The 27,393-nt window shown below is 37.7% G+C and overlaps 2 protein-coding genes and 1 long non-coding RNA gene across 9 annotated transcripts in view; 1 reads left to right on the top strand and 2 right to left on the bottom strand.

Moving 5' to 3' along the window:
- Nucleotides 1-1,001: 1,001 nt before the first annotated feature.
- irs4b (insulin receptor substrate 4b) lies at nucleotides 1,002-23,076 on the bottom strand. Of its 4 annotated transcripts, none has more exons than XM_055210926.2 (3): nucleotides 19,331-23,076; nucleotides 18,214-18,241; nucleotides 1,002-3,172 (listed from the first exon to the last, which is right to left on the bottom strand). In XM_055210926.2, exons 1-2 carry the CDS (start codon nucleotides 22,783-22,785, stop codon nucleotides 18,232-18,234), a joined length of 3,465 nt encoding a protein of 1,154 aa, XP_055066901.2. In that variant the 5' UTR covers nucleotides 22,786-23,076; the 3' UTR covers nucleotides 1,002-3,172; nucleotides 18,214-18,231. The 4 variants fall into 4 exon arrangements, with proteins under 4 accessions (XP_055066901.2, XP_055066915.2, XP_055066909.2 ...); XM_055210940.2 differs by lacking the exon at nucleotides 18,214-18,241 and having other exon boundaries at nucleotides 19,331-20,369; nucleotides 20,472-23,076; XM_055210934.2 differs by lacking the exon at nucleotides 18,214-18,241 and having other exon boundaries at nucleotides 19,326-23,076.
- Nucleotides 22,357-27,299, top strand: LOC141349073 (uncharacterized). The gene is made up of 3 exons (XR_008645764.2): nucleotides 22,357-22,496; nucleotides 25,448-25,516; nucleotides 26,630-27,299. It is a non-coding gene; the product is annotated as an uncharacterized lncRNA (long non-coding RNA).
- gc2 (guanylyl cyclase 2) overlaps nucleotides 24,881-27,393 on the bottom strand; it is a 9,929-nt gene continuing 7,416 nt past the window's right edge. For 2 of the 4 annotated variants that reach the window (XM_055210952.2, XM_055210968.2), the window contains 3 exons: nucleotides 27,291-27,385; nucleotides 26,748-26,833; nucleotides 24,881-25,597 (listed from right to left, as the gene is read on the bottom strand). In XM_055210952.2, the coding sequence (XP_055066927.2) occupies nucleotides 25,477-25,597; nucleotides 26,748-26,833; nucleotides 27,291-27,385 (302 nt within the window). In that variant the 3' untranslated portion in view covers nucleotides 24,881-25,476. Of the gene's footprint in view, nucleotides 25,598-25,936; nucleotides 25,997-26,575; nucleotides 26,665-26,747; nucleotides 26,834-27,290; nucleotides 27,386-27,393 lie in introns of all 4 variants that reach the window. The other 2 variants (XR_008645761.2, XM_055210959.2) reach the window with 2 other exon arrangements.

Below are 27,393 nucleotides of genomic sequence, written 5' to 3'. Positions count from 1 at the left end.
ATTTTTCGCAGTGCATGCAGCACTTTGCAAAAAATGACTTTCTAACTTAGTATTTTTGTCTTGTTTCCAATAGAAATATCTAAAAAATCTTAAATCAAGATGTATTTTCTTGATGAGCAAAATAACCCAAGAAAATAAGTCTGGTTTTTAGACAACAAAAAAAATTTAGGTGAATTTGTGCTTGAAACAAGCAAAAATATCTGCCAATAGGGTGAGAGATTTTTGCTTGTATTAAGTGTTTAAGAAAAAAGAAAAATTAATTTAATTTTTTTTTCACCCCATTGGCAGATATTTTTGCTTGTTTTAAGCACAAATTCAATTAAATTTTATATTTTTTGTCTAAAAACTAGACTTATTTCTTATATTATTATGCTTTTTTTGATGAGCAAAATAACCTAAGATTTTTTTTTTGATATTTCTACAGAAAACAAGACAAAAATACTAAGTGAGTCTTTTTTTTGCAGTGCATGTTAAACATTTCCTTCAATGATTTGTTTTATAGAATTGTGGCATCTTGTAATATTGAATCAGATCAAGTGCCAGATCCCCTGAGAGTTTCTCTCTCTACTCATATTCCTGACCAATACGCCCATGTCATGTTGACACTAAAGTTGCAGCGAAAAATAAGGTTACTGGATGTTAGTTCCCAGGATCTGTTTTCCGAGACAAACATCTAAAGTTCAACATCAGTGAAAGCAATGGCCCAGTTTACACTTTGCATTAAAATGTGAGCTTTATCTACAGTAGATGGACATTAAAAAGTGTAACGTGCTCCGATCTGTCATTTGTTCCAGACGTCATTTAAATATTGCACCGGGAAGAGAGATTCGATCGCATCTGGAAACAAAAGCAACTTGATATGCGTAAATCTTCTGATTGGGTAGCGATCCGATCTGCTCGATTGCATCACTGTGATCACATTTTAATGCCAGGTGTGTGTGTAAACAGGGCCAAAAAGCGAGACGTTCCATTTATTAAAGTGAACAAAACAAAAACGAATCTTACAGGAACTTTTTTTATTGCAATAGCTCTATTGAAAGCAAAAACAAAAAGATACAAACACTAAGCAATGCTTGAATGATTTCCCTGCTGGCACTCTCTCTCTTTCCCACCAGAGGAAAAAGGAAATGTCAATCAACTGCAGGACAAAATAAAATAAAGCATCAATATGTACACATGGACACAGCCATAAAAAGATGTTAAAAGTTTTTCCTTTTTTGTATTTCTCAGATATGTGAAAGGTTGACAACCAACCTGAATTTTGACAACTGTCAAGCTTGGACTTGAAAAACAATGGCGCACAGAACGCGAGCGTACCAAAACATCAGTCAGACGTTTGACAAATTACAAAAAGACTACACAGGCAAGAGGTTGCCCAAACTTTCAATTGCTTTGCTTTTGAAATGATGCAGAGTAAACACATTGCCTCTTGAAACATTTTAGCAAAGCTTTTAAAACTATAAACAAAAAATAAGGGGAAAACGTGTTAATGCCGCACCACTGCACATCTGTACTATGTAATCACTTGAATCAAGTTCCAAATAAAATTTGGTAATTCAATGACAATCGTGGCAACAAAAAAAAGATCAAATACATAAGCAAAATATCGATTTCACATACAAGTGTTTATAACAATCTGGTTGATTTAAAGCTTTCGTTTGACATGAATTTGTTTCCATGTAACTCTTATAGGTCAGTCTTAAACTTACAAATATTTTGCTGACATTGTCCAAAAGGCTACTCTGTAAAAATGTAACCACTTTGGGACAATTTAGGGCAAAGTTTTCACAGCTGAAACAAAATTTACTTTCATACCATAGAAATGAAAATTGTACCTTTGTTTCTGTCCTAAGATTAACATTCGATTCTGCCGTTTTAAACAACTTGCAGAAATGGGGTATTTATAAAAATATTTTGTATTTATGCAACCGTTCAACCTAAAAATGAATCAGTTCATTGTTCTCTCTTCTCTATTATATTTTTGCAATGCAGAAAACACACAGATCATGTACCATTTCTGTACCATTTTGCTTGATCCAAACTGGACACGCATACAATACTGAGAAGAGAGAGGTAAAGAACAAATTAATACAGATGATTGGTTATACCAAATTTAAAAAAATAACTATACACAAAATATATAAATGAAATGTTGTGACTTTTTTTAATTCTATCCTAAAAGCTTAAAAAGTCAGATTGTTGGCTGGACAAGTACAGCCCTCAAACTTGCCAACAAGCATGCATAATAGTTAACACGGATACTTTTTGTACCTGCGAATTGTGCTGTTTATTCACATCAAGTGGCAGAAGGGCTCTAAAAACAGGTTTTTTGTTGGGTACCATAAAGTAACTTGAGAACTACTGTATATTTATTCGGATTATGTAATCAACAACTCTCTGCTCGCCCTGGTGACATTTTAGCAACTGTAGCAGATTTCATCTGGCATCCTGGATAGTCCCAGAATAGACCCTACCTCTTTTTCAGTGCCCCCTACCCCCCTTCCTCTCTATCTCTGACTTCGGCACGCTTAGCAATGGTCGAAAGTGAGTAAGACAGATGAAAGACCTATGTTTGGGCTGCGCCACATACCAAGAAGGCACCGCAAAACAGCCCTGGGGCTCCAGCCAGCGAGCGCGGGGATAGCCGGTACAACATCACGGCTATCCTGGCACTCGCACACATCGAACAGTGTTAACAGTATAAAGAGGAGGTTTTTATGGCCCAAAATTGTGCGTGAAATATAAAATGAGGACCTAACTGAGACATTCATAAAAAAGACACTACTGCCATACGGTTATCTCCGCTCCGTACCATACCAATATATGTTTTCTCTCATAAGTAAACATCAACACTAAAATCTTTCATTGCACCTGAAATCTTTTTGGGCAATAAATACAGTTTGAATGTATTCTTGTGATGCTTGTAAACAGCATGCACCTGTCCAGACTCTGATCTCCCTTTTTTGATGCAGCGAATAAAATGTTGTGATGCGTATCACAATGAACTCATACAAGACGGAGCCGCTCTAAGACAGCACATTGAGAAATGAAAGTCAGTTAACACAAGACTCAGGATCCTTTCTGTTGTAGCGCAGGGTCGTGTGAGGTTTTGTGCTCGGGGCTATCGCGATATCTGGCATCGTTGCAAGAGCCTGATGGGACAGTTCTCAATCTGAAGAGAAAGAGGGAGAGAAAGACATTATAAACACATGGACTCATTGTAAAGTTAAATTGACTATATTACCACTCTGATCATTGACTTCCATAGTAGGAAAAAAATATTTTGGATTGTGATTAATGATGAAGAAGATACTTTGATAAATGATGGTAAGCACACAGTTGACGGTACCCAATAAATTCCATCTTTTTTTTATTCCTACTATGACAGTCAATGGTCAATCTGCTGTGTGTTTACCATCATTCCTCAAAATAACTTTTTTTGTGTTCATCAGAAAAAAGAAATTCATACAAGTTTAGAACATCATGAAAATTGAGAAATGATAACAGAATTTTAATTTAAAGTAAACTATCCCATTAAATAAACAAGCATACAATAAGGCCCAATATCATATGTGACCCACCCTGGTCTGGACCACAAAACCAATCTTATGGGTCTTTTTATTTATTAAACTTGAGAATTATACATCTGAATAAACAAGCTTTCCATTGATGTATGGTTTGTTAGGACAGGACAATATTTGGCTGAGATACAACTATTCGAAAATCTGGAATCTGAGGGTGCAAAAAATCTTAATATTGAAAACATTAAAATAGTCCAAATGAAGTCCTTAGCAACACATATTACTAATAATAAATAAAGTTTTTATATTTACGGTAGGAAATGTACAAAATATCTTCATTGAACATGATCTTTACTTAATATATTGATTATTTTTTGCATAAGAAAAAACATAATTTTGACCCATACAATGTATTTTAAGCTATTGTTATTTACTGCCGTGCTAACCATGACTGGTTTTGTGGTCCTGGGTTACATACAGAGAAATTTAAACCTGTACTTTGAAGGGATTTTTCATATTTATGTTGTTATTTCTATGTTATACATTATATATATGTAATGCTTAATGATTAAAAATCATATATATATATGAAGAGTTTGGTTCCAAAACGCGATAAACGCCATTTTTGAAAAAAATGAGTTACTGCCAAAATCAGTATTATATCAGGTCAGTAGTGAAAAGTAAATTCTTAATTTTACGCAAAATCCAATATCCGCCGTGTTATTCTGTCATCTTTTCTCCCTTTTTTCCCAAAATGCGATAAACGCCACTCCCCCTTTTTTACAGAACGCAATAAATCCTACAGCGCACCATTCATGCAATGTAAACAAACATGGCGGCGCGCTGAGAAAACGGAATCCTAATTTTCCTCATCTACTTTGTACTTCGTGATCAACAAACAAAACAAAATAATACTTTAATAGCATTGCCAAACCTGTGATGGTTTTCTGTGACGGGAAAGAAACGTAAGCCATCAACAGCTAATAATTTCCGCGAGAGGCACTCGGTTGCTTGTTCTCCCGACAGCATCAAGCTTCTCATGCTAAAACATTGTGTTCTTAATATAACAAAGTAAGTGTTTTGGTCGAATGCCATTAATGTTTATTTTTTAATCATTGAATACCACTAGTCAACTAAATAAATATAAAATGGTAAAGATGAATGCACATTTATACATTGATTTAATAGATATAGCATTTTGAAATAAAAAACTGTCATGGATTTATTGCATTTTGTGGAAAAAATAATTTGTTTTTATAATAAATCTTTGAAAATCAAGTTATGGATTTGAATTTTTTAGGTTTTTATAACCTAAAGATGCTATGTGAACGTTTGTAACAGAAAATAGTGGTTTTCATCTTGTCACTTTCTTGGTTTAGAAAACACGTTTTTACCGAAATTTGTCAAAATGGATTTATTGCGTTTTGGAACCAAACTCTTCATATATAGTACTGTGCAAAAGTCTTCGGCTACCATGCCAAAATTAGATTTGTTGTTTTTGCAATGGTATAGTGATCATATATAATTGTTTCTCAGTCTCTTTGATAGAATTCATACAGAAAATACAGGAAATGTGTATATAGTATTAAAAACTGTATAAAAGTGTAAACTGATGTGATGAGATTTTAGGGTAAACTCCACTTCCACTTGAGCAATAGCAGGAAACTGCAGGATCTCTTAAACATAAATAAAATTAAATCATTATTTGTAATTTTAAAGAAATTTGTCGTTTTAATTCATTCGGCTCAAAAACGCTCAAGGTCACACTAAACACTAAAAAAGACATTTAGTCCTGAAAATGTTTTTTTTTTTTTACATATTTCCTGTATCTTCTGTTTGTATCTTAATAAAATAGATTGAAAATAAATATGGATGGAAATTAAAACTTCTAAAACAACAAGTCTGGGGTGCTTTGCACAGTATATATAGATAGATAGTGTTCCTGTAACTCAGTAGGTAGTAGAGCACTGTGTTAGCAACACAAAGGTCATGGGTTCCATCTTAACACACATACTAATAAAAGAAATGTACAGACAGATTGAATGCACTATTGCATAAATGCAACTGTACCCAAAAACATGCGCAAGGTAGTTTTCATTCGGTGCATATTAAAGACCCGGTCTCAAACATCCCTACCTGTCCAGCCTAAGGATAAAGCAATATTCCCTTCTCCTGTTATTACCATCTCTAACCTCTTCTGTTTTTTGGGCAATGAGGTTGCAGTATGGACTGGTTTGACCCCGGTGCATACAAGCAATGCTTTTGATAAAGGGCTTTGTCCCATCTAACAATGCTGGTAGGGGCATAATACAGGGACTTTCAGATCTCTCTGCTCAGAGGTCATCTGGAGCGTTAGAAATGTTGCCTTCTCATTGTATAAAGTGAAGGGCAAATCCAGTGGGATACAAACGGTCTCATAGTTCGGCCTGATTTAAACTCTGCCTTGGTGCCATTGTTAACACACAGAAACAACAACATCCTCAGTCTGCCAAAAAAGATCGGACTAAAAACTCATATCAACCCAAAATGATATAAGGGAATGAGAAAACAGATTGTATGGCTGGTTATAGCTTTAAATTTAATAAGAGCCCTCTAGATTTAGACCTCTGTCATCAACTAAACTGACTAAAAATCAAACAGAGACTGCGTGCACCCGAGCACTTGCACATTTCGCCAATCTCATTTACAAACCTAGGACAGAACTAACCCCAAGCAAACTAAGACCAAGACCATTTATAGAGCTTTAAACATGTCCAGGTGTCAGCCAGGTGTTTAATAATAACCATCTTTGTGGAATCAAGGAGATCTGATCTCCCAAACTCTCCTAAAAGGTGAACAGCAGCTTTCAATGCAAGGTGACGTGCGTCACTACACAGACACTAAACTCCACATGCGTCACCCGCGCACATCGCGAGCATGTCATAGTGCAATGCCACAGCAGGCTGGCGCTATACGTGGAACAATGACCAAACCAACGCTGCCCCCCTTTCATTCCCGGCCTAATTTAGGGTTTCTGCTGCCAGCGTACGGCAGTGGGATTGCCCCTCTGCCCAGTGGGAGTCTCTTCTATCACTAGTAGGCGAGCCTGTGAAGGGTACTACCTATTAATACAGACGTCATTTGTTCAATGCCACTATGTTGGCAAAGAGAGTCGATTCATATGATTAGGATGCCTTCAAGCAACCCACAAATACCGAACACGGCCACAGACACCCACACATCACCTTCTGTGGCAAGTTTTGTAAATGCAAACGACTGACCTTTGGTGTTGCTTCACCATTACAACTGGAGAATCCATATAAAGTTTCTCCCCCTCGCTAAGTTTCCAAGTGTGCTCAATAGGATTCATAGCTGTGGTGTCATTCATTAAAGTGAAGGTGGGTGTTGTTGGGGTACTAAAGGTCCCATGGCTCTTTCCGGCAAACCATTAGTTTACCAAAAGAGAAAAAGGGTCTGGTTCAGATATTCCTTAATGATTTTTTTATGTTATCTTATTCCTTTAATATTAAAAAAAAACAATAAAAAGTGGTAGGACACAGAATGTTCTGCTAAAACAACTGTGCAAATGCATTTTTCTCATCTAAAGTGACATCACTCGCAAAGGTTCACTATTGCATAGTCTGACCCGATTAATCAATTACTGGTTCTCTAATAGTTGCATCCCTGATAGCCACCATATCCACTGAACTTTCCTTAAAAGTGGACAGCGTTTGCAATGTGCGTCACTCCACAGACACCAAACTCTATATGCGTCACCACGTGCAGATCACAAGCATGTTATAGTGCAATGCCACAGCAGGCTGCCGCTATAAGTGTAATAATGACCAAACCACTGCTCCCCCTCCGGCCTAATTTAGGACTTGTTTGCCAGCTTACGACAGCGGGATTGCCCCTGACCCCAGTGAGAGATGAATGTAGGAAGGATTTACGTATCTAATGTCATTTGCAACACATGGTAGAGTTTCGCCATACAGACATGTTCACGTTTTTTCCTCTAAAGAGCATAAGCTGACATCCACCGTATGATTTTTCCCCTCGCACAACAAAATGGACTAAAAACAAACAAAAAAATGGTGTTTATGAGCCCCATCTACTTCCATAGAATATTATTTTCCTACTGTAGAAGTCAATGGGGCTCATGATTCAAACATTCCTCAAAATATTTTCCTTCGCGTTCATCAGAACAAAAAAATGTATACAGGTTTGTAACAACATGAGTGTGAAAAAAATTATGAAATAATTTGCAATTTGGGGATCTTTTAGGAGTCTGAAAAAATGCTCATTTACAAGAAAACATGTCAGACGCACTTTGCATCTGAGCTCTTTATTAGGGCTGTCACAATTAATAAATAATCGTCTCATCGCAATGAGGTCAAACAATCGCGATGAGACGAATATTTATTAATTGTAAATGAGCATTTTTTTCAGACTGAAAATTATTTAATAGATCACCGCAATGATTGCATATCTCTTTAAAAAACACAAGGGGAGCTGCAGCGCCTGTATAAACGGGACCGTATCAGATGGTGTTCCTTAACTGACAGTGTTTAATAATTTAATACAGTGGAAAAAACAACATTTAAAGAAATGCTGATAACTTTGATAAGAAGTATGGACTGCCAGGTAAAACATGCATTTCCAAAACAGCAATTTTAAATTTAGGGAAGTGAAACATGCTATTCTTAAAGATCTGTAAGGAACATTTTTTTTGCAGCCACTACAGACATGTGGTCCAATACCAATTAGGATGCTACTATTTAAAGGAATAGTCTACTCATTTTCAATATTAAAATATGTTATTACCTTAACTAAGAATTGTTGATACATCCCTCTATCATCTGTGTGCGTGCACGTAAGCGCTGGAGCGCGCTGCGACGCTTCGATAGCATTTAGCTTAGCCCCATTCATTCAATGGTACCATTTAGAGATAAAGTTAGAAGTGACCAAACACATCAACGTTTTTCCTATTTAAGACGAGTAGTTATACGAGCAAGTTTGGTGGTACAAAATAAAACGTAGCGCTTTTCTAAGCGGATTTAAAAGAGGAACTATATTTTATGGCGTAATAGCACTTTTGGGAGTACTTGGACTCGCCTGAAAAGTCCGCTCCCCTTCTCCCTCTCATAATGGGAGAGGGAGGGTCTTACTGCGCCTAGTCGAAGTACTCCCAAAAGTGCTATTACGCCATAAAATATAGTTCCTCTTTTAAATCCGCTTAGAAAAGCGCTACGTTTTATTTTGTACCACCAAACTTGCTCGTATAACTACTCGTCTTAAATAGGAAAAACGTTGATGTGTTTGGTCACTTCTAACTTTATCTCTAAATGATACCATTGAATGAATGGGGCTAAGCTAAATGCTATTGAAGCGTCGCAGCGCACTCCAGCGCTTACGTGAACGCACACAGATGATAGAGGGATGTATCAACAATTCTTAGTTAAGGTAATAACATTTTAATATTGAAAATGAGTAGACTATTCCTTTAAGGCCTGTTCTGGTATAGTCAGTTTATTTTGATGGCGTTTTTATTTTCAGTTAGTTTTGAGACATTTTATTGTATTTATTTCTTATGAAGAATTTTCAGTTTTTAAAAGATATATTCATTAAAGAATTACTTTTAAATGTGTGCCAGGTAAACTTTGCCAAAAATTTAAATAATCACAACAATGTCTGACATTTTTTTTATGAACAAACAAAAAAATCTATGAGAATTAAACGTCAAAGCCCTAAAACAAGGCAATTAATCGGCATAATTGTCACAATTTGTTAGACATTTAATACAAATAAATTTTTTTAAAAAGCATGTTGTGAGTGTGACCCTTTAAATAATTGCCATTTACCTGAATAGATTACCATACAACTAAGCTTGTGTTTTTCTATCCCTATACCCACAAATGATTAGTCATGCTTATGGAGCATGTCACCTCATGTGTCAGTTCACGCCTGCCAACACAACACATTACACCAAAACTATATTACAGACAAACTGCCCCAAACCACTTCTATTTATGTCTCTTTATTAAGTCCCCAACTACTGCACGCATCATCGATGCATTTATCTGCTTCTTCCCCTTTTTAGTTTAACATTATGACACATTTGTCTTTCAAACACTTCTGTCTCTAAAGAATGACTGATCGTGAACATGCTGTTTGAAATTACAAACCACTTCATGCTCCCACACCGAGTTTTTTAGTTAGTCAACATAGAAAAAGCTGCACATTGTATGTGTACTATTATGAATATGGTCTTGTGCGTATAAAGCGTCAAATGGCTTAACTTTTAATATAAAATGTCACACAACTTCTGCTTTGCTAAATGGAGACTTCATTAAACTGACTGAAGGTAAATATATGAAAAGTGTTAAAGATATAAAGAATGATAAAGTGACAGAGCGTGAGAGAGAAATAGGACAGGTAATAAAGAGTGCCAAACTGGGATTTATGGTGTGGTTGCCAAGTGAGGTTTTCAACTTTGATGTAAACATAACGCACAGGATATTACAATAAAACAAACAGTGGTTGAGTAAATCGTGAATAATGATAGTGAAGTGGGAAGAACAGAGTAAAACCGTATTTTTACAATTCTGGAAAATGTCCTATTTATGTTTCCTATATTTCAAAGTCCTCAAAGGGTTTAAGGCCTTTTAAAAAGGCACAATATGTAAAATTTTGCAATAAATAATATAACTTTCTATCATTACGTCATCCATGAACATTATTTGTGAGACCTGTCAGATGCATACCCATCGGCATTAAAGGTAAAGAATGCAAACTCCCATCCTTCCACTTTTTTAACAGCATCATCAAGCTGTAGACGTTGTCGTCTGGTGACTTCTAGTGACGAAAATTACATATTGGGCTAAAGACGGTTTCATCGGACGCACGTGCAGTGACGCGATTATGCGCCTGGTTGGAACTTTACTTCCGGTTTCAGTTTTTTTAATGGTCTGACTAGTTGTTAGACTGAACGCTAAACAAATACCTCATCGAAAATAACAAATGTTTTGGTTTTGTAGGTAATCTACATGTTGTTTATTTTGGTGGTTATATAAATAAACTACTTTAAAGGGGTAATAAGTAGGATTTACCCCATCTAGTGGTGGAATTGTATTTTGCATTCAAACGAACAGTGCTCTCTACCGCCTCCCCTTTCCAAATGCGTGTTGCAACTACGGTAGCCGTTATGTAATCGCTGATCTCGCGTTGTGGAAACGGGTTGGTAGGCAAGTGCTTTTTGTCCCTCTCTGCTATAAGTTTATCAATACGGCAGAACAATATGGATGCCTCCTTGGACTTACCCGTTTAATGTAAGTAAAGAGGAGAAATTCTAAGCTTTAAAAAGTAAAGTCAGATCACTGGCAGAGGTCATTTGACACCAACGAGGACATATTTATGAATAAAGACATTGATTTTGATTAATAAAACACTTAAAATCCTACTTACAGTCCCTTTAAAATGACTTTGTTGTTATTTATTCTTAGCGGAGTTTACCAGAAGTTACGTGTTGACCACGAAAGCTGCTTTTTATGTTGTTACTGCTGAAACCGTCAATAAAACTAATCTGATTTAGGATGCTTCTTTAGACCCAGTAGCTCATTGTAAAAGTGATGTCACTGACTAGTGGATGCAAGGAGGATTTCCTACTCTAGAATTATGGGTAGTGTAGTTCTATACACAAGAAATGCAACTTTTGAAAAAGATGTTGATATCACACCAATATATTTTTAAGGTAGGTATGGCTTGATACATCTGCTAAAAATGGATAGAAAATAAATGGTAATTTTACTTTCGGCCTGGTGCACTGTATAGGTATGACCACGATTACGTGTACGTGCCTAAGACTGTGAAGCTCAGCACGCCATGTTCTGGACCAAAACATTCCTGTCATCTCTCAAACCTAATTTGAGTCCATAGGCTTTTAAGAAGCTCACGCAATGGCTTATGTAGTACTTGCACAAATGCACGACAGAAGATATGAGCGACATTACACACTCATGAACTCCAACACACTGCTGTCTTATATTTGTAAACATGCTAACATCTTCAAAAGAGGAAAATAGGAAATGTGTACATTTGAATAGCTTTCCCAATGTTAAAGTGCACTCATCCTCATGTTGTTCCAAATTCCTGTGGCTACGATTCTTTCAGTATTCATTTTTGGTGAACCATTCTTTAAGGGAATCATAACAACCCAACTGTCATGCATCTACTAATCATTGTGCACATAAACATGGGGTGAAGGTCTCTTTAGGGAGGAAAATTTTGTTTGCTTGAATGGGGTCAAAGTTTCAATCTTAACGTAGATCAGTAACTCAGTATACCAGTAAACTAGTGAGGGTTGAACTCTATGCTGATAGAAATTCATCCACAATCACTAACAAACAATATTGGCTTGCGGCAAAACACGTCAGCTCACTGATTGCTTTCATGTAGCTCAAAGACGATTGGCAGCAAAATATAAATCTAGATATTTTGTAATCTATATAAATTTAAATGTACCATTATTTGTAACATTAAAACTGCATACAAAAAACCCAATCCTAATTCAACTAAATGTTTAGACACAGGCAATCAGCATATCACAAAGAGAGAAAACACTATTCTGCATGAGATAAGGAATGTGTGTCATAGTTCTTATATCTAGTTAAAAAAAGTGTGCATGTTTGAACAGAATTTAACACAGGAAAGGGATCTTGTTACCTGTGGTCCTCATTTCCTGCAATAAGAGCAATACTGTTCAGCACATGCCATGGTCATAAATAAGGTATGCTCTCAAAATAACATTGTAAATATAGGCATATGTGATGTACAGAAAGGGCATGATGCCTCTGAGCAGGACTTTAGTTCAGCGCATGCGCCGCACATTCCTTTAAACAGAGTAAGATCTCTGTATATAGCTACAATTTATAAGAATGAAGTTGTAGAAATAGGAAATTAAAGAAATCGAGTTATACTTCATTGGGATAGTCCACTTCATACATTCTACCAAGTAATCTTTCAATAAATTGCAACTATGTGAGACCCTGAACTGGACCACAAATCTAGTCTCACAGGTATATTTGTAGCAATAGCCAACAATACATTGTATTGATCAAACTTAAAAAAAAATTATGCCAAAAATTATTATGGTATTAAGTAAAGATGAAGATATTTTGGAAAATTTCCTGCCGTAAACATATCAAAAAATGTATTTATCATTAGGAATTTGTGTTGCTAAGGACTAGGGGGCTGTCACAATGATTAAATAATCGTCTCATCGCGATTGTTTGACCTTATCGCGATGATTTTAGATCACCGCAATGATTGCACATCTCTTTAAAAAACATTAGGGGGAGCTGTAGGTAAAACACATTTCCAAAACAGCAATTCCAAATTTAAGGAAATTAAGGATGCTATTCTTAAGGATCTGTTAGGAATTGATTTTTTTGCAGCCACTACAGTTCTAACATGACCTTAGTAGGACCTTAGTATTGGCTACATTATTATTATTTAAAGCCTGTTCTTCTGGTATAGTCAGTTTATTTTGCATTTTTATTTTTTCAATAATTTTTTAGACACATTATTGTGTTCATTACTTATTAATCTTTCAAAAACTGAAAATTTTTCATATTTACTGCCAAATAAACCTTGCAAAATATTACATTTAAATAATTACAACAATGTGTGATAATAATTTCATGAACAAACTAAATTAAATGTCAAAGCAATAAAACAGACAATTAATAATTTATTAGACAATTAACTGTGAGCCGAATTTCATAATCGTGACAGTCCTACTAATGACTTTATTTGGACAACCTTAAAAAGGTTGATTTTCTCAATATTTTGATTTTTTGCAGTATCAAATTTCAAATATTCAGATAGTTGTATCTCGGTCAAATACTGTCCTATCCAACAAACGATAAATCAATGAAAAGCTTATTTATTCAGCCTTCAGATGATGTATAAATCTTAATAAAAAAAATTACCCTTATGACTGGTTTTGTGGTCCAGGGTCACATATCAACTAACTCTCATTAGAGTATTAGTAGACTGTTAGGAGTAGGGTTATGGAAAAAGATAGGGTTAGTGTTAACATGTAGTTGCAAAGTTATTTATATTATTCAGTTGTCATGTCTGTTAAGTGAATTCATTACAGTACTGGTAGTTGACAAAAAGTTGCAAAGCTACTTATAGTTAATAAAATGTTTAAAGTGGACTATTGAAATAAACTGTTACTGAAAGTCTTATATAAAATAATAAACTCCTGGTACACTTGTGAAAATGCTTATCTGTGAACAGCTGATTATTAAATCTAACAATGATGGTGCATTAATCTTTTGTGGGAGCATTTTTAGCCTTAAATCAGACATGACTGCATTAGATAGACGACGGAAACCAAAATAGCAATTCCTGACATATCTCTGCTAATTTTGAGGATCTGTGAAGACTTAAAGAACAAACTGTCCTGTTCTTTGCTACCTTGGCTGTTTACCTCATGTTGTGTGAAAGTCCCAGAGTGAACTCTGAAAAGCAGTACGTGTCGTGATTGAAACGCATTCCTGTGTAGTTATGCGCTTGCTAATTTACATTCCAACAGCACAAAAAGCATGCATACCCCATATTCAGACAGGTCCTGGTACCGATGTAGCCAAAACATTACCTTATTGTACCAGTTGCCATGCACAGAACAGACCTGCACACAATGAAGGCAGAAACTGATGTAGACTAAATTGCACTTTAGTGGGTGATGTTGCACAAACTTATGCAATCTTGATTTAACCAAAACTAAAGTATAGTTGATAAATAGAAACTTTGACTTCTTTGTTTGCTATTGGGACCACTTCTTGTTTGCTATTGTGACCACAACTAGGGCTGTAACGATTAATCGTGCAAATGCGGGTTTTCTCAATTAATGAATTTTAATGAATTACGGTGAAATCCCGGCACATCCAAACGCCAGGGGGCGCTCTCATGCAGAAACTCCCTTTGTGCCACAGAAGAAGTAGCATTACAAAAGCTATTCTAGGAAATGTCTACAGGAATATTATCGCTGTTTTTCAAATTGTTTCAAGTATTTTCATGATAATAAAGAATATTTTAAATGATTTTTATTTAACGAGTGTTGCTGTTTTAAATGCACCTTATAAATGACTCCGACTCAATGATTTTAGATCAGATAAGAACTTCCTACTGACCAAATGCTGTAGTACATGCACAAGCTGTGCATGAAACAAAGAATCGCAGCCATGCGATTTAAAATCGATTTCAGACAGCCATTTTTAATGGGACACGCGATTTAATCGTTACATCCCTAAAAAAGGTGTGATTTCTCTGGACCCCTCTTTTAGAGATATCAATCAGGTAATATAGGCATTTAATCTGTGGCATTCATAAGGGTGTTGGTTCAATATCAATTTTAACTAGTCATGTAAAATATTAATGCAAACCAGTCTTAAGTATAGATTATTGCTGTTAGGATGTTATTACGCAATTGTGAGGTAAAAATCACAATACTTTTACTTCGCCTTAGCATAAAAAATGTCCACAGCAAATACCAGCAGCTATGGTGAAGATTGCAAAGGTTTTTGATTTAATTTAGTCACATCCTGATTTGATTTGCCTGGATAAAGCTGTGCTGGTGTTGCTGTGGTTTAAGTATTCAGAGTGCTCTTACTTTAAAAAGGAAATCCAGAGAAATGGAGATGGGTAAATAGAGACTATTACAAAGAGCAAAGTCAAAAAAAGGAGTGAACTAACAACAAGAGAACTGTGACAGTACCATGGTACTTCAAAGAGTATACCGGCACTGCTGTGGTATTACAAAGCTACTGATTCACAGTTGCTCCAGGTGGATGAACACAGAAGGCTTGAAAAAAAAAACATTTTTCAGCACTGATGCATCTCATGCTGCACATGTCCTGTGCCGAAACTGCTAAACCTATTAACCCACATCAAAGACCTAATGGATGAGCCAACAAAACATGCACACACAAGAAACAGTAATGCGTACTTGGTACCAATACTTGGCAACAACAGACAAAATTAGGCAGGGATGTCAAAAGCACTTGAACTTATAAAGTTGTCATAATATCAGTATCTGGAACCCATGGTCTGACTGAATCAAACTGCGTTGCCCTGTACTGGACTAAATGTAAACCAGTCAATAACCATAAGTGAATGTAAACAAGCACGCCACAAAATAATGAATGTGTACAAATAAATGTGGCCTTTGTTTTTGCTGTGGTATCGAAATTGTTATTGTGATTAATGACCTGTGTTTAACTACTGACAACCCTAAGAGAAAGAAAGAATGTGAAAGAGAGGTGAAACAAATAAAAGATGACATAGTAAGAGACAAGTAAGAGAGGTCAGAGTAACCCAAACGCACTTGCAAGATCAAAAAATTAGTCAAGATATCAACTATCCCTGAAATACAAAATATAATAGCAAATACTGTAATTACACCAAAGGCCAGCACCATTCAAAACCAGTACTACATACAGGCAAAAAGCTTTGCTATGATATAGTAAATGTTACCTGTCTTGTGCATACCTGTGCTGACAGGCATGTACAGACAGTGAACAGGCAAACTAGGGATGGGCATTTTTTTGTAATATGATATCGGAATATTTGAGCTCATAAAAAAAACAAATATTCGATTATTTGTGTATTTAAATGGCATTAATTAAGACATATTTTAGAAGTTTTATATATTTTTAATGTTGTCACTATTTAACAGAAGTTTTAAAAATATATAAAACTTCAAAAATATATGTCTTAATTAGCTCTCCCAACAACAAATTAATATGATCAATAGGTTAATGTTGATGTTATTATCAAGTAAACAGTAATAACAGAAGCGTACTTGAAGCAATAACAACATTTATCAAATGCAAACTTAAGGTGATGCATACATAAATGCTTATTGCTTTAATGTAGCAAGTTCCTCATTAAGCCATTTCACGCTGTTATGTTTAAAAAAAATGTATTACTCATAGTTCATATTGGTGATCTTCTTACGAACTGACTGTATTCGTCAGAAAGACACCAATAACTTCCCTTCCCTTAAAAGCGTGGCTGGCTATAGTATACAAAATGTATAGGACGTTGATTTTTTTAAAGTGTGCGCCTGTCCTCGCACGTCCTTCGCTAGCGACACAGAAATCGCAAAAAACCACGCAATTAGTTGAAGTATTAAAAATGAATGTGACGTTGCTTGTTTTAAAACTCATTAGCATGCCACAAGGAAATGTGCTGCTACATCATGCTCTGAATGCGAATTTAATTTCTGTGCAGTGTGCACTAAAGGCTGGTTTTTGAAAAGTAAGTGATATACTCAATAATGTGATTTTGCACATCGTTAAAACAACTACAACTATATTATTGCAAACGATAATACTGCATGTTTTGGCATTCAGTAGCATATCACAGTGGTTTGTATACGCAGTCCACTGTATAGTTCAATCCATTACAATGCCCTATAGACGTTTTCAGCAGTAACAACATAAACAAGCGGCTTTCGTGGTCAACACGTAACTTCCGGTAAAAACCCCTAAGAATAAATAACAACAAAGTCCTTTTAGTTAATTTATATAACAAGCAAAATAAACAACATGTAGATTACCTAGGAAACCAAGACATTTGTTATTTTCGACGAGGTATTTGTTCAAGAGTTCAGTTTAGAAACTAGTCAGTCCATCCGGAAGTGAAGTTCCGACATGTGCGTGCGTCCGATGAAACGGATATATGGCGTTTAAAATTACACTCTGTTTTTCGTAATAAGCTAATTAAATTGAAACAAAACTTAAATAACATTACAACAATATTCAAACCCAACAAAACTCAAACAAATATAGTACAGAATTTTTCTATTAAGATACATGTTAAAACCAAATCTGATATAGTGTTCATAATTGTTGGTTGCACTAAGTTTACTATTTTGGGCAAAACCTCTGTTGCATACCTCCATTTACCTAAATAAAAATTTCGTTCACGTTAAGACCAGCTGTTTGTTTACAAAAGACTTCGTCTACGTTCATTTACACTGCAGCGCAACCCCAGACTTTTCAAACTAAAACATTTACGAACAACTCCATTTATGAGGGTCAAAAATGGTGGCGTGGTATAAATGAAAGGCGTAAACGTGGCAAAAGTAATGCGTTTTAAAACGTAAATGCATTAATGTAAACATGGCCTTAGTCTGAGATCTGAATTGGCAAAATAAACCACATACTAAAACATAGGTTCAATTCTGCCATGATACGATGACAACTTCTAGGACGCAAGTTGAAGTCACAAGCATTAACATCTGGACAGGTGCATATGGCTGATAAATATATATATATAAAAGATTTATGAAAAATTATAAGTGAAAGGTGTAATGTTTTTAATGTTTCGACTATGCCATAGAGAATATGCTACTATACTATTAAACACCAAGTATAGGTTAAATTCTGTGGAAATTCCTGTTTGTTTTAGCAGCCTGACATAGCGACTCAGCCAATAGCATGAGTACGCATTGGGACTACCTGTTTGAAAGCATTCATTTGATTTTAACCACCAGTAGAAGAATAAAAGGCAAAGCATAGCAGCCTAGCACAGCCTCGAAATGTTATGAAGCCTTCAGCCATTGACATGCCAAGCAAATATGTTACAGCTAAACCCTGCAGTCTATATCTGTATCAGTTGGCTAGTGCTTGTGTGTCATCACCTGAGTCATGCACCTACATTACTGTTGTCTGCCAGGGGAGAGGAACGGGATGAAAAAGAAGAGAGAGAGAGATGTAGGAAGTCATCACATGTTTAAAGCCAACCTATTTCACAGATAGAAACACACCTCCATCTCTGGTTCAAATATGATAAACAAATGAGTCATCCAGAGCTTGCTGAGAACACTGACTCACTCACGATTCATTCTCTCACTGCCCCTGCAGCAACACACACACCATCAGCCAAGTACATTACAGCCCCTTTAAAGGGATAGTTCACCAAAAAATTAAAATTCTGTCATTATTTACTTAATCTTATGTTGTTACAAACCTGTATGAATTCCTTTGTTCTGATGAACACAAAGGAAGATATTTAAAGGAATGTTTGTAACCAAATCAATCAGAGGCACCATTGACTTCCATAGTATTTTAAGTCAATAGGGCCTCAAAACAAAGAATTTTATAGAAATTGTAAAAACATGAGAGTGAGTAAATTATTACAAAATTTTCATTTTTGTGTGAAACATCCCTTTAAACAAATAAGTGCACATAAAGAGGATGCAACATGATTATGATAATGTCAAGAAAGGAGAAGCCAACAGAATCTGAATACAATGTAAGTTGCTTAAAACACCTTGCAAACTTTCAGAGTTTATATGAAATGTTATCACAACTTACAGTGCATTTAGCCTTTTTTCACTATTTGTATTCTCTAGTAATTGAACCCATGACCTTTATGCTGCCAAATGCTATGAACCATTAATTGGGCTACAGGAACATTTTTACACAGATTCACTAAATATGGATATCAGTATTTGAATAAATTATAATAATATATATATATATATATATTATTTCAGTAAGATCCAGAAAGAAATATGTCTTGAAAGTGAACATATCTAATATAAAAACATTAAACACTAACTGCCATATCATTAATTTAAAGCATGTCTCCCTCATTTATAAGATGATTTAACAAAAGTTTTTTTTTAAATAAATAAATGCAAACATTTACTTCTACATGTTTACTTTAACAATTATTGTTTAGAGACAATAACTTGACTCTCACTTCTCATATATAAAGTCATACACACATATTCATACAGCAGCTTACCTTACCTAGATGTTGCTGTAAGTAAATCTATGCTGGCGTAGGCACCGTTCTCTGGGGGAGTAACACTGGGTGATGGAGAGTGAGGGTTCCCAGTCCGGAGGTCATCTCTCAGGTCTAGGGCAATGTAGTTTAGGCCATTCTGGTGTTCCGCAGGTAGAGTCCTTCCAGACCTCACAGAGGAGGAATTGGGTCTATCCGAGGAGGTTCCCGGTGTCACCTCACTGCCAGATGTCACACTGTCCATCCAAACAGTGTCAAAAGGTGCAGAGTTCTGACACTTAGTGTGCCCCGCCTGCTGACTGTTGCTAGGCACTGTGCTACACTGTGCATCCAGGCCACTTCCACCTGATGCACCTGGTGATGTGATAAAGGTCTCCGAGCTATGTCTCCGCCTGCCCTGAGGATCAGCACGGACAACTTTGGGCTCACTCGGGGGGCTGAAAGGAAAAAACTGCTGCTCTAGGACACACAGGTGCTCGAGCATGGCTGTAGGGCTCTTACATTCCTCTTCATCTCCAAAAGACATTTCTGTGTAGTCGTCAGGTTTACCCATAGTAAGCCCACCGCAATGGGAGGATGAGGAGGGTCGGATGTACGTAGGAGGGTTCCAGGGGGCTACTAGAGAAGGCCGAGGAGATTGACTTTTTGGTGGGAGGCCACCCACCTCAACAGTCATGTAGTCCTGTGGCAGGGGGGATTTGCGTTGCTCCCTGCTGACGCCGATTGCGGGGGAGCCTTCAGTAGATAATGAGCAGGTAGGATATGTGGGCCGATCCCCAAATTCAATATTGATGTATTCTCCAGGGCTAGAAGGACGCACTGCCACTTCACCTGTCTGCTGGGCGCTTTGCAAACTCCGTCTTCCCAACGGTAGGCGATTCGGCCGAACCGCAGGCCGGTCCGCACAGCCATTATGTAGTGAGGCTTCAGAGGGTGGGTACCTGCTACTGCGATCTGGGGTGGACGTGTGCTGGGTGTAAATTGCTTTGGCAGGGGAACTCATGGGTACGTAATCAGCGTGATCAAGCTGGTCTCTGGTTGGAGCTTTGTATGAGCGAGGGAGAGAGAAATATGGACTGTAAGATTTGGGGACCACAGGAGTGGTCAAAGCGTAGTAATTGTCAGTGGAGAACTTTTGTGCATTACCTGTAGATGTGTTTTGGGACATATCCATGTATTCTGTATTCTCAGGGCGATTTGAGACTCCCCGTCCATCTCCTCGTCTGCTACTTTCAGGGCTGGGTGGGACAGGGGAATCAGTAGACCCACTTCTGCCTGGGAGCATCATCATATAGCCTTGTGAGTCCACGTGCTGGGGGACAGGTAAAGCAGGACTTTGGACACGTGGGATATTTGGCTGCATAGGCATGTAGTCTGCATTGTTGGAGGATGGCAGCACACCTGCCATCATGGGCATGTACCCATCATCCTTGGAGGGATCTGCTAGCCGTTGGCTAGGGGGCCGGTCCTGGCTATGTTCAGAACTGGAGCTGTAGTCAGAGCAAAGGGAGGAGGAGGTAGAGACGGTCTGTGCACTGCCACCCCAAGAGCTACTTCCAGCCTCGTCCAGCGAGAAATTGGTCTGGGTCATCTTTTGATACACAGCCACACCAGCAGCACTAGCGCCACCAACATGCCTGGAGAAGGAGGGCGTTCGCCTCCTTAGCGAGCCAGTACGTGAATCTTCATCAGCGCTCTCATCACGAACCGCCTCACTTGTGCTTGCTCCGGACCCATCGCGATTCCAGCCCATAGCCATGTAGTCGCTGAGGCAGTGTTCCTCACGTATTGGTGGTGTATTTCCAAGAGAGTCAGGGGTGTTACTACGTACTCTGAAGTAGCGAAAATCTCCAGGGCTGGAGCCGTATTCATCAGAAGAGTTGAAACCTCCATCGCTAGGGGATCCACAAATGGATGCACTGGAGGGGCGTGTGATGGTGTCCGACACAGAGCCATGCCCACTGCTGCTTGACATGCTGACCGGGCTGGTGGTCGAGGGAAAGTGTGACACAGGCAGCGAGGCCGAACGAGCATGATAGGTGGAGCCCGGGGGGGCACGAATGTAGCGCGCCCCAGCCCCACTGCTACTTTCCTGGCGGCTCAGATTAGCACGCGCCGTGTTGAGATGAATGAGGCTACCCGTCACAGAGCGAAACGGGCGGTTCATGGTGCTCTCTCCTTCACTGGATGTCCGAAATCTGTATCCATTCGCTCCACTGCTCTTCCTGCTGGGAGGAGTTCCCACCACAGATTCAGTTCGAGACCGGCGCTGGAGCCCCGTCTGACTGGGCGGAAGGTTGCCCAGGTGCCGTCGTGTTGTGATGAAGCCCATCGGGTTGGTGCTAGATGACTGACTTTTACTCCTAGGCCTGAACTCAACATATGCCTTCAGTGCCTTCATGGTCTCCAGAATGGTTTCGTGCATGTTTTGGGCCACCACAGAGTCATCCACCTGCATCCAAACCTCTCCAGGCCCTATCGAAGAGGAGCGGCCGACTTCTATAAAAAAGAAGCTCTCCGAATGGCCACAGCGTCTGATGTTCATCAGCTGTAAGTTCACGCAAGGCGTTTCAGAGTTCAGTTTTACAAGGTGGAGGCTCTTAGCAGACAGGCAGAGTCTATACACACCAGTTAGATTTTTAGTCTGGCCCAAGCCCTTTGGTTTAACATTCACTTGCCACACTTCTTTAAAGTCAGTACCTGGAGTTACAGTACCGTAACCATCATCAATGTCCTCCGCATCCAGGTTACATCTCTTTCCCTCACTCATCAGCTCACTGAGCGCCTGGTACCACTCCTCCTGTTCCTGCTCGTTTTCGGCGACAATTGCAAAGTATTCATCTTTAGTATACAGAGCAATCAGATGCTTATTCTTTGAATCCGCCCTTTTATTTACAGTGAAACACTGATAAAGATAAATCACCCGTTTCGGGGGAGATGCAGTCACGGTAGGTCCTCCAGCTGAGGCTGCAGAAGCGCTGCTGGCGGCGCTGGAGCGAAGAGTGTTGCGAAATTTCTTCTCGCTGTCGTAGTATTCAAGTCTGCTGGGGCCCAGGTGACTCGACGCCCGCAAGACGAAAAACCTCTTATGGCCATGTTTCTGCTTTCTCAGGTAGCCGCACTTTCTGATGTCGTCTGACACGGAGAAACTGGCGTTCACAGCTATAGCAGGTGAGGATGAGGTAGCGTATGTGTTGCTCGCAGTAAGGGCCGAGTCCTCTTGTACCCGGTTAACACGGTTCCTCGCCGGTGACTCCAGGTGGTTTTCGTGACACTGTTGGCGTTGATGCGGTTCACCCGTCTGATGGTCGGAGTGCTGTACGCAATCCAGTACGGAAGGGGGTTCCCCGACAGAGGTGTCGCCGTTTGCCGTCGCAGGTTTAGTTCCTACAGCCCGCTGTTGCGTTTCCAGCAACAACATTGCGGCTTTGCCTTCTTGGTAATTCGCTAGATTTGCCATCAGTTTGGAGATATTTAAGGTCACTTTACCTTCGGCTTATAGACAGAGACCCCATTTTTGTTTGGGGGAAACCGTGGTGTTGGGCGGCGCGTTTAAGTCTTTTCACTGTTGATCTCCTGGCCGCCACATGAAACGTAGGTATTCCAGCCAATGCTCCTCGAGCTTAATGCCAGCAACTGCAACATGACCACATTTACCCGATCTATTATCGGTAGATCCTCCTAGCTGGCTACCAATCTGCTCTTCGCACCCTGTGTACACTACGGACCACAGCACAAACAACACATGACTCGTGCGTCATCCGACTATGGGTGGGAGGGTGCGAAGCGAGGCAATCGATTGGGCGAATCGTGTGATTGAAAGCGCATCTTCTTAAACTAAACCAATCGCGGTAGAGATTTAGGGTCTACGTCAATCTCGCTGACCAATAGTATTACTTGGAGTTTCACTGCACTGGCAAGTTGTCGTCTGATGATTGACAGAGTTTTGTCCAATGAGATGTAAATAAGCAGGTTGCGTAAAGGAATGTAGCGCGCTTATTGGATGAAACATTTGACCGAAGGGTCATCCATCCCATCACGAGCTCTGTCAGGGTTGTTGTTGTTGTTGTTATTTATTCTGTTCGTGATGAGTATTGATTACTAGTCATTTTAAGTACTGCAGCTAAATGCGTTTAGGTTTATTTTTTCTATATTTGCAAGCAACGAACAAATAAATTATTTTATTCGATTTGTAGTAGTTTGTCTGTGTTGATATTTTAGAGAAGTATTTGCAATGCATTGATAAATTGTTACAATACAATAATAGCAACAAATTAGCTGATAATAAAATATAATATTATTAATAATAACAACAACACAAAACCAATGCTGTTTCATAACAGAATAGCAATGCATAGTTTGAAAGACTGAGTATAAACAAGTTTCTGCTTTGATTCGTTTCATACCATGCTAAACTTGCAGCCACCTTTCACCTGACACCATTCAGTAGTATACTTGTTATGGCTGTATGAAACAGTAGACCCAAAATGTTAAAGGAAGCTATTCATGTGTCAAAGCTGGGTCAAACAAAACATGCATAAAACAGTAAGCATTGGCTGCCACTCAGTTTTACAATTGCTTTTCATTGTTATTTAGTTTTTATAACATATTTTTAAAGATCTATGAACTGCTTTATTTTCAAAACATCTAAATCAGACACCTAAATTAGACATTAAACATCTAAGTCTGACATTAATGACTCAATTGCTCCATACTAATTAAACATTAATCTGAATAATACAATTTTTTACCAAAAAATGTATACATTTCTTATAATAGAAACATAGCTTTTCATTATAGGCCCCTATCCCTGCATGTTATTTGTCCCTGTGGTTATGAAAAAATATTTAAAAGCACAAATGCACAATTTAAATGTCTGTGTATGCATGTATAAAGCAATGTAAATAAAGAATAACAATGTAATCTTGCTTTGAACTAATGAGCCGGTTTTTGATGTCCTCAGGGCAACATTATGTTGACCCTGGGACAACATTTCAATCAACCACTCAGATTTCAGAAGTAAGTTTACAGTTTGTTTTAAGTTTAAGCTTAGAACCAGGATAGGCTGTTTCTACACCATTGTTTTTCACTTATCATGTCCCTCTGATTATAGGGTTTGGTTATGGTTAGGGTGTGGGGTGGGTTTAGGTTTTAGAAAAATTTTGTCCTTGGTTCAACACAATATGTTGCCCCGAAGACATCAACCACTTGGCAAAATCAGTTTGAGCTAATCTGGTTAGGGGTGACCTCGCAGCTCTAAAGTCTTATGTGAAGTCAGTACTGGATAATCCACATAGAGTGTTAATGTAGGTCGCCATCTGCTGCATTTACTAATACAATAACAAGATGGCGCTGTTCTACAGTATTTCAGTGCTTTAAATATGACACAACCATAAAGAAAAGACACAAATTAGCTGTGTTGCACCAATATAAATCTGTTTTTCAAAAAATGACACTTTGTATTTCCAGGTAATGTTTTTATTTCATTATTACACATTGAATTTATTTCAGAAATTCACTGTTTTCTACATTTGTCTACGTTCATAAAGATATATATATGTTTATTCCAAACCATTAACAATTAACTAAAAGAGTACATTTTTACATTAAAATATTTTTCATATTGGTATGGTGACCAAATATATGATAAAATATCACTGTGATGGCATTCAGTAAAGTCCAAAATAAATGTAGGTATAAACATGATCTCATGATCAAACAACATAATTATTCTATTGTTAAAATTATTTTTCATTTATTACATTATAATTTTAAAATTACTAAAACTTCATATGGCATTTCTAGTTTGTACATGTATCAATATTTCAGTCACTGTTAAGTTTACAAGAGGGAGGATCTGTTTCTGGTGGGAATAGTCAGATTCGGACTGCCTTCTTGCTGAGCAAAAGGTTCCCACAAGGTAAATTTAGCTCCTTGCTTCATTTAGAGAGGCGCTTGATATAGTGAATAGGGCTACTGGCCTCTAATCTCCGTTCGAACAGAAATGAGTATTGTGCTGATTTTCAAGAACAGTCCATGTCAAAAGCATCTGAATTGCTGCTATAAGAAACAAGGAGAAGCTTGTATCGAGTACTTCATATTCTGTATTGTTCTGCTTGCAGGTGTGGGGTCAAAAGGGCTTTGAAGGTCGTCAGTGATGGTGGATCATGACATTGCCATCATCGGCTAGGGTGAGCTGAGCCACTTGACGTACAGTAGAGATTTTCCTCACTGCCTTTTGAAGCAACACTTTAAAATCTCTGGTTTCAGGCCTGTAAGATACACAAGCAAAAATGGAACACCAACCTTAATTTATATAATACGTCACCACCAAATTACATTCATTTGACCAGTGTTTGAAAAATAAGAAAAAGGGTTTAAAATACATGATGTTTCTTTTAACTTTTCTCATCTGTTAAATGTTTATGTTAACATTTGATACATTGAAAAACATTAACATTATTTTGCTTAGGACACCAAAACACTGAGACTATATTTAATAGTATAAATATTATTTGTTTTGATCTATTAAGACATGACACATGAAACAAACAAACAAGACTTTCAGGGCATGACACAACACACAAACAGAAACATAGCAGCATGCCAACACATAGCCGACGATCCGTTTTGAAAAGCTGGCTATCCATATCTGAGGAGTGCCATCCAGTCTGAAAGAAGAGAGTTTTATTAAGACCTATCTTAGGAAAGTACAAATCTTCAAAACCAAAAATGTCTGAGGGGTACAAAGATTATGACATCATCGCCATATCACCCATACAAATCTGATTTGATTTATGAATATTACAAAAGCTTATTGTAAAACAGTTATTACATGAAACAGATTATTAAGCGGATCAATTTTATGCATAGCAAGTTTGTTAAATGATAGTTTATAACATTTAATGAAAACCTTGTTTTCAACTGATGGTTCAATAAAATATGGAAAAAAACAACCTTGCTGGGTTGTTTTCAACCCGTGATTGGGTGAAATATGGACTTAATATTTTACCCAAGCATGGGATGAAAACAACCAATTTTTTTAAGAGTGCAGGAAAATATAAAATATTTAAAGAAACATTACTTGAAAGTAGAAGAACTGAGTCCTGTTAATTGTTGGAGAATGGATCAAAAAAAAAAATTTGACAGTCTCCCATAATAACTCTATAACCCACCCCCACCCCCCCCCCTCCACCCCACTTCAAGTGCCACATTAAGTAATGTTATACATTCTCCATGCATAACATTACCTCAGTTTTTCTTCTTTGCAAGCTGTGATTCTGCTTTCCGCTTCTTGTATGCAGCTATCTCCTCCATCTGCAAACCATGAGCCATTTGCCTGAAAAATACATTGGATAAGATAAAGAGAAGACACACACACACACACTGAAGGACACAGGCCATGGAAAGGCCACCCCTTACCCTGACTTTAGTACAGGTGGTACTGGGAGTGGTTTGGTAAAGCCGTCCCTCCCGGTAAGCCAGTAGGTTTCTTCTATACCTTTCCCCTGCGGAGACGAGAGGATGAGAGTAGGATGGTAAGAGGACCTGTCAATCTAAACCTATTAGTATTCATTAAAGTACTACTAAAATTCAATTTGCATTGTTTGGCAGTTTCTCTGCTTGAACAATATGTGACCGTGTCTGTAAAATCCGAGTTAAAGGTTTATCTAATTAATTATTAAATTATTAGCATCAAAGTTTGATTTCAGTCACTAATTTCACTTTCATTTCAATCTTTGACATGGCATTACTCAGTCAATATTAATGATGGTTATATTTTCACATTTTGTGCTTTACAGTATATAAAATGATTGCATGTAGAATGTAACAAATCACAAAACATGACTTTAGCAAAGTTTTCTAGACTGGTATACAACAACCTGAATTTTTCAGTGCATCATAACATAAACAATAGTCTAACTGTGAGACAAAATAATATGAACAGATAAATACAGAGCTCACCTTGACTTCAGTCCTGGCTCTCAACTCAACTTTGTATCCCAATTTCAAGTCCAACAGGATTTTCACAGTACTAGAATGGACATGGATTCTGTACGCTAAAAAC

This window comes from Misgurnus anguillicaudatus, chromosome 21, assembly GCF_027580225.2.
Source record: "Misgurnus anguillicaudatus chromosome 21, ASM2758022v2, whole genome shotgun sequence".
In the NCBI taxonomy this organism is placed as follows: domain Eukaryota; kingdom Metazoa; phylum Chordata; class Actinopteri; order Cypriniformes; family Cobitidae; genus Misgurnus; species Misgurnus anguillicaudatus.
The sequence above is the reverse complement of the archived record's forward strand: the minus strand, read 5'-3'. Positions and strand labels throughout refer to the sequence as shown.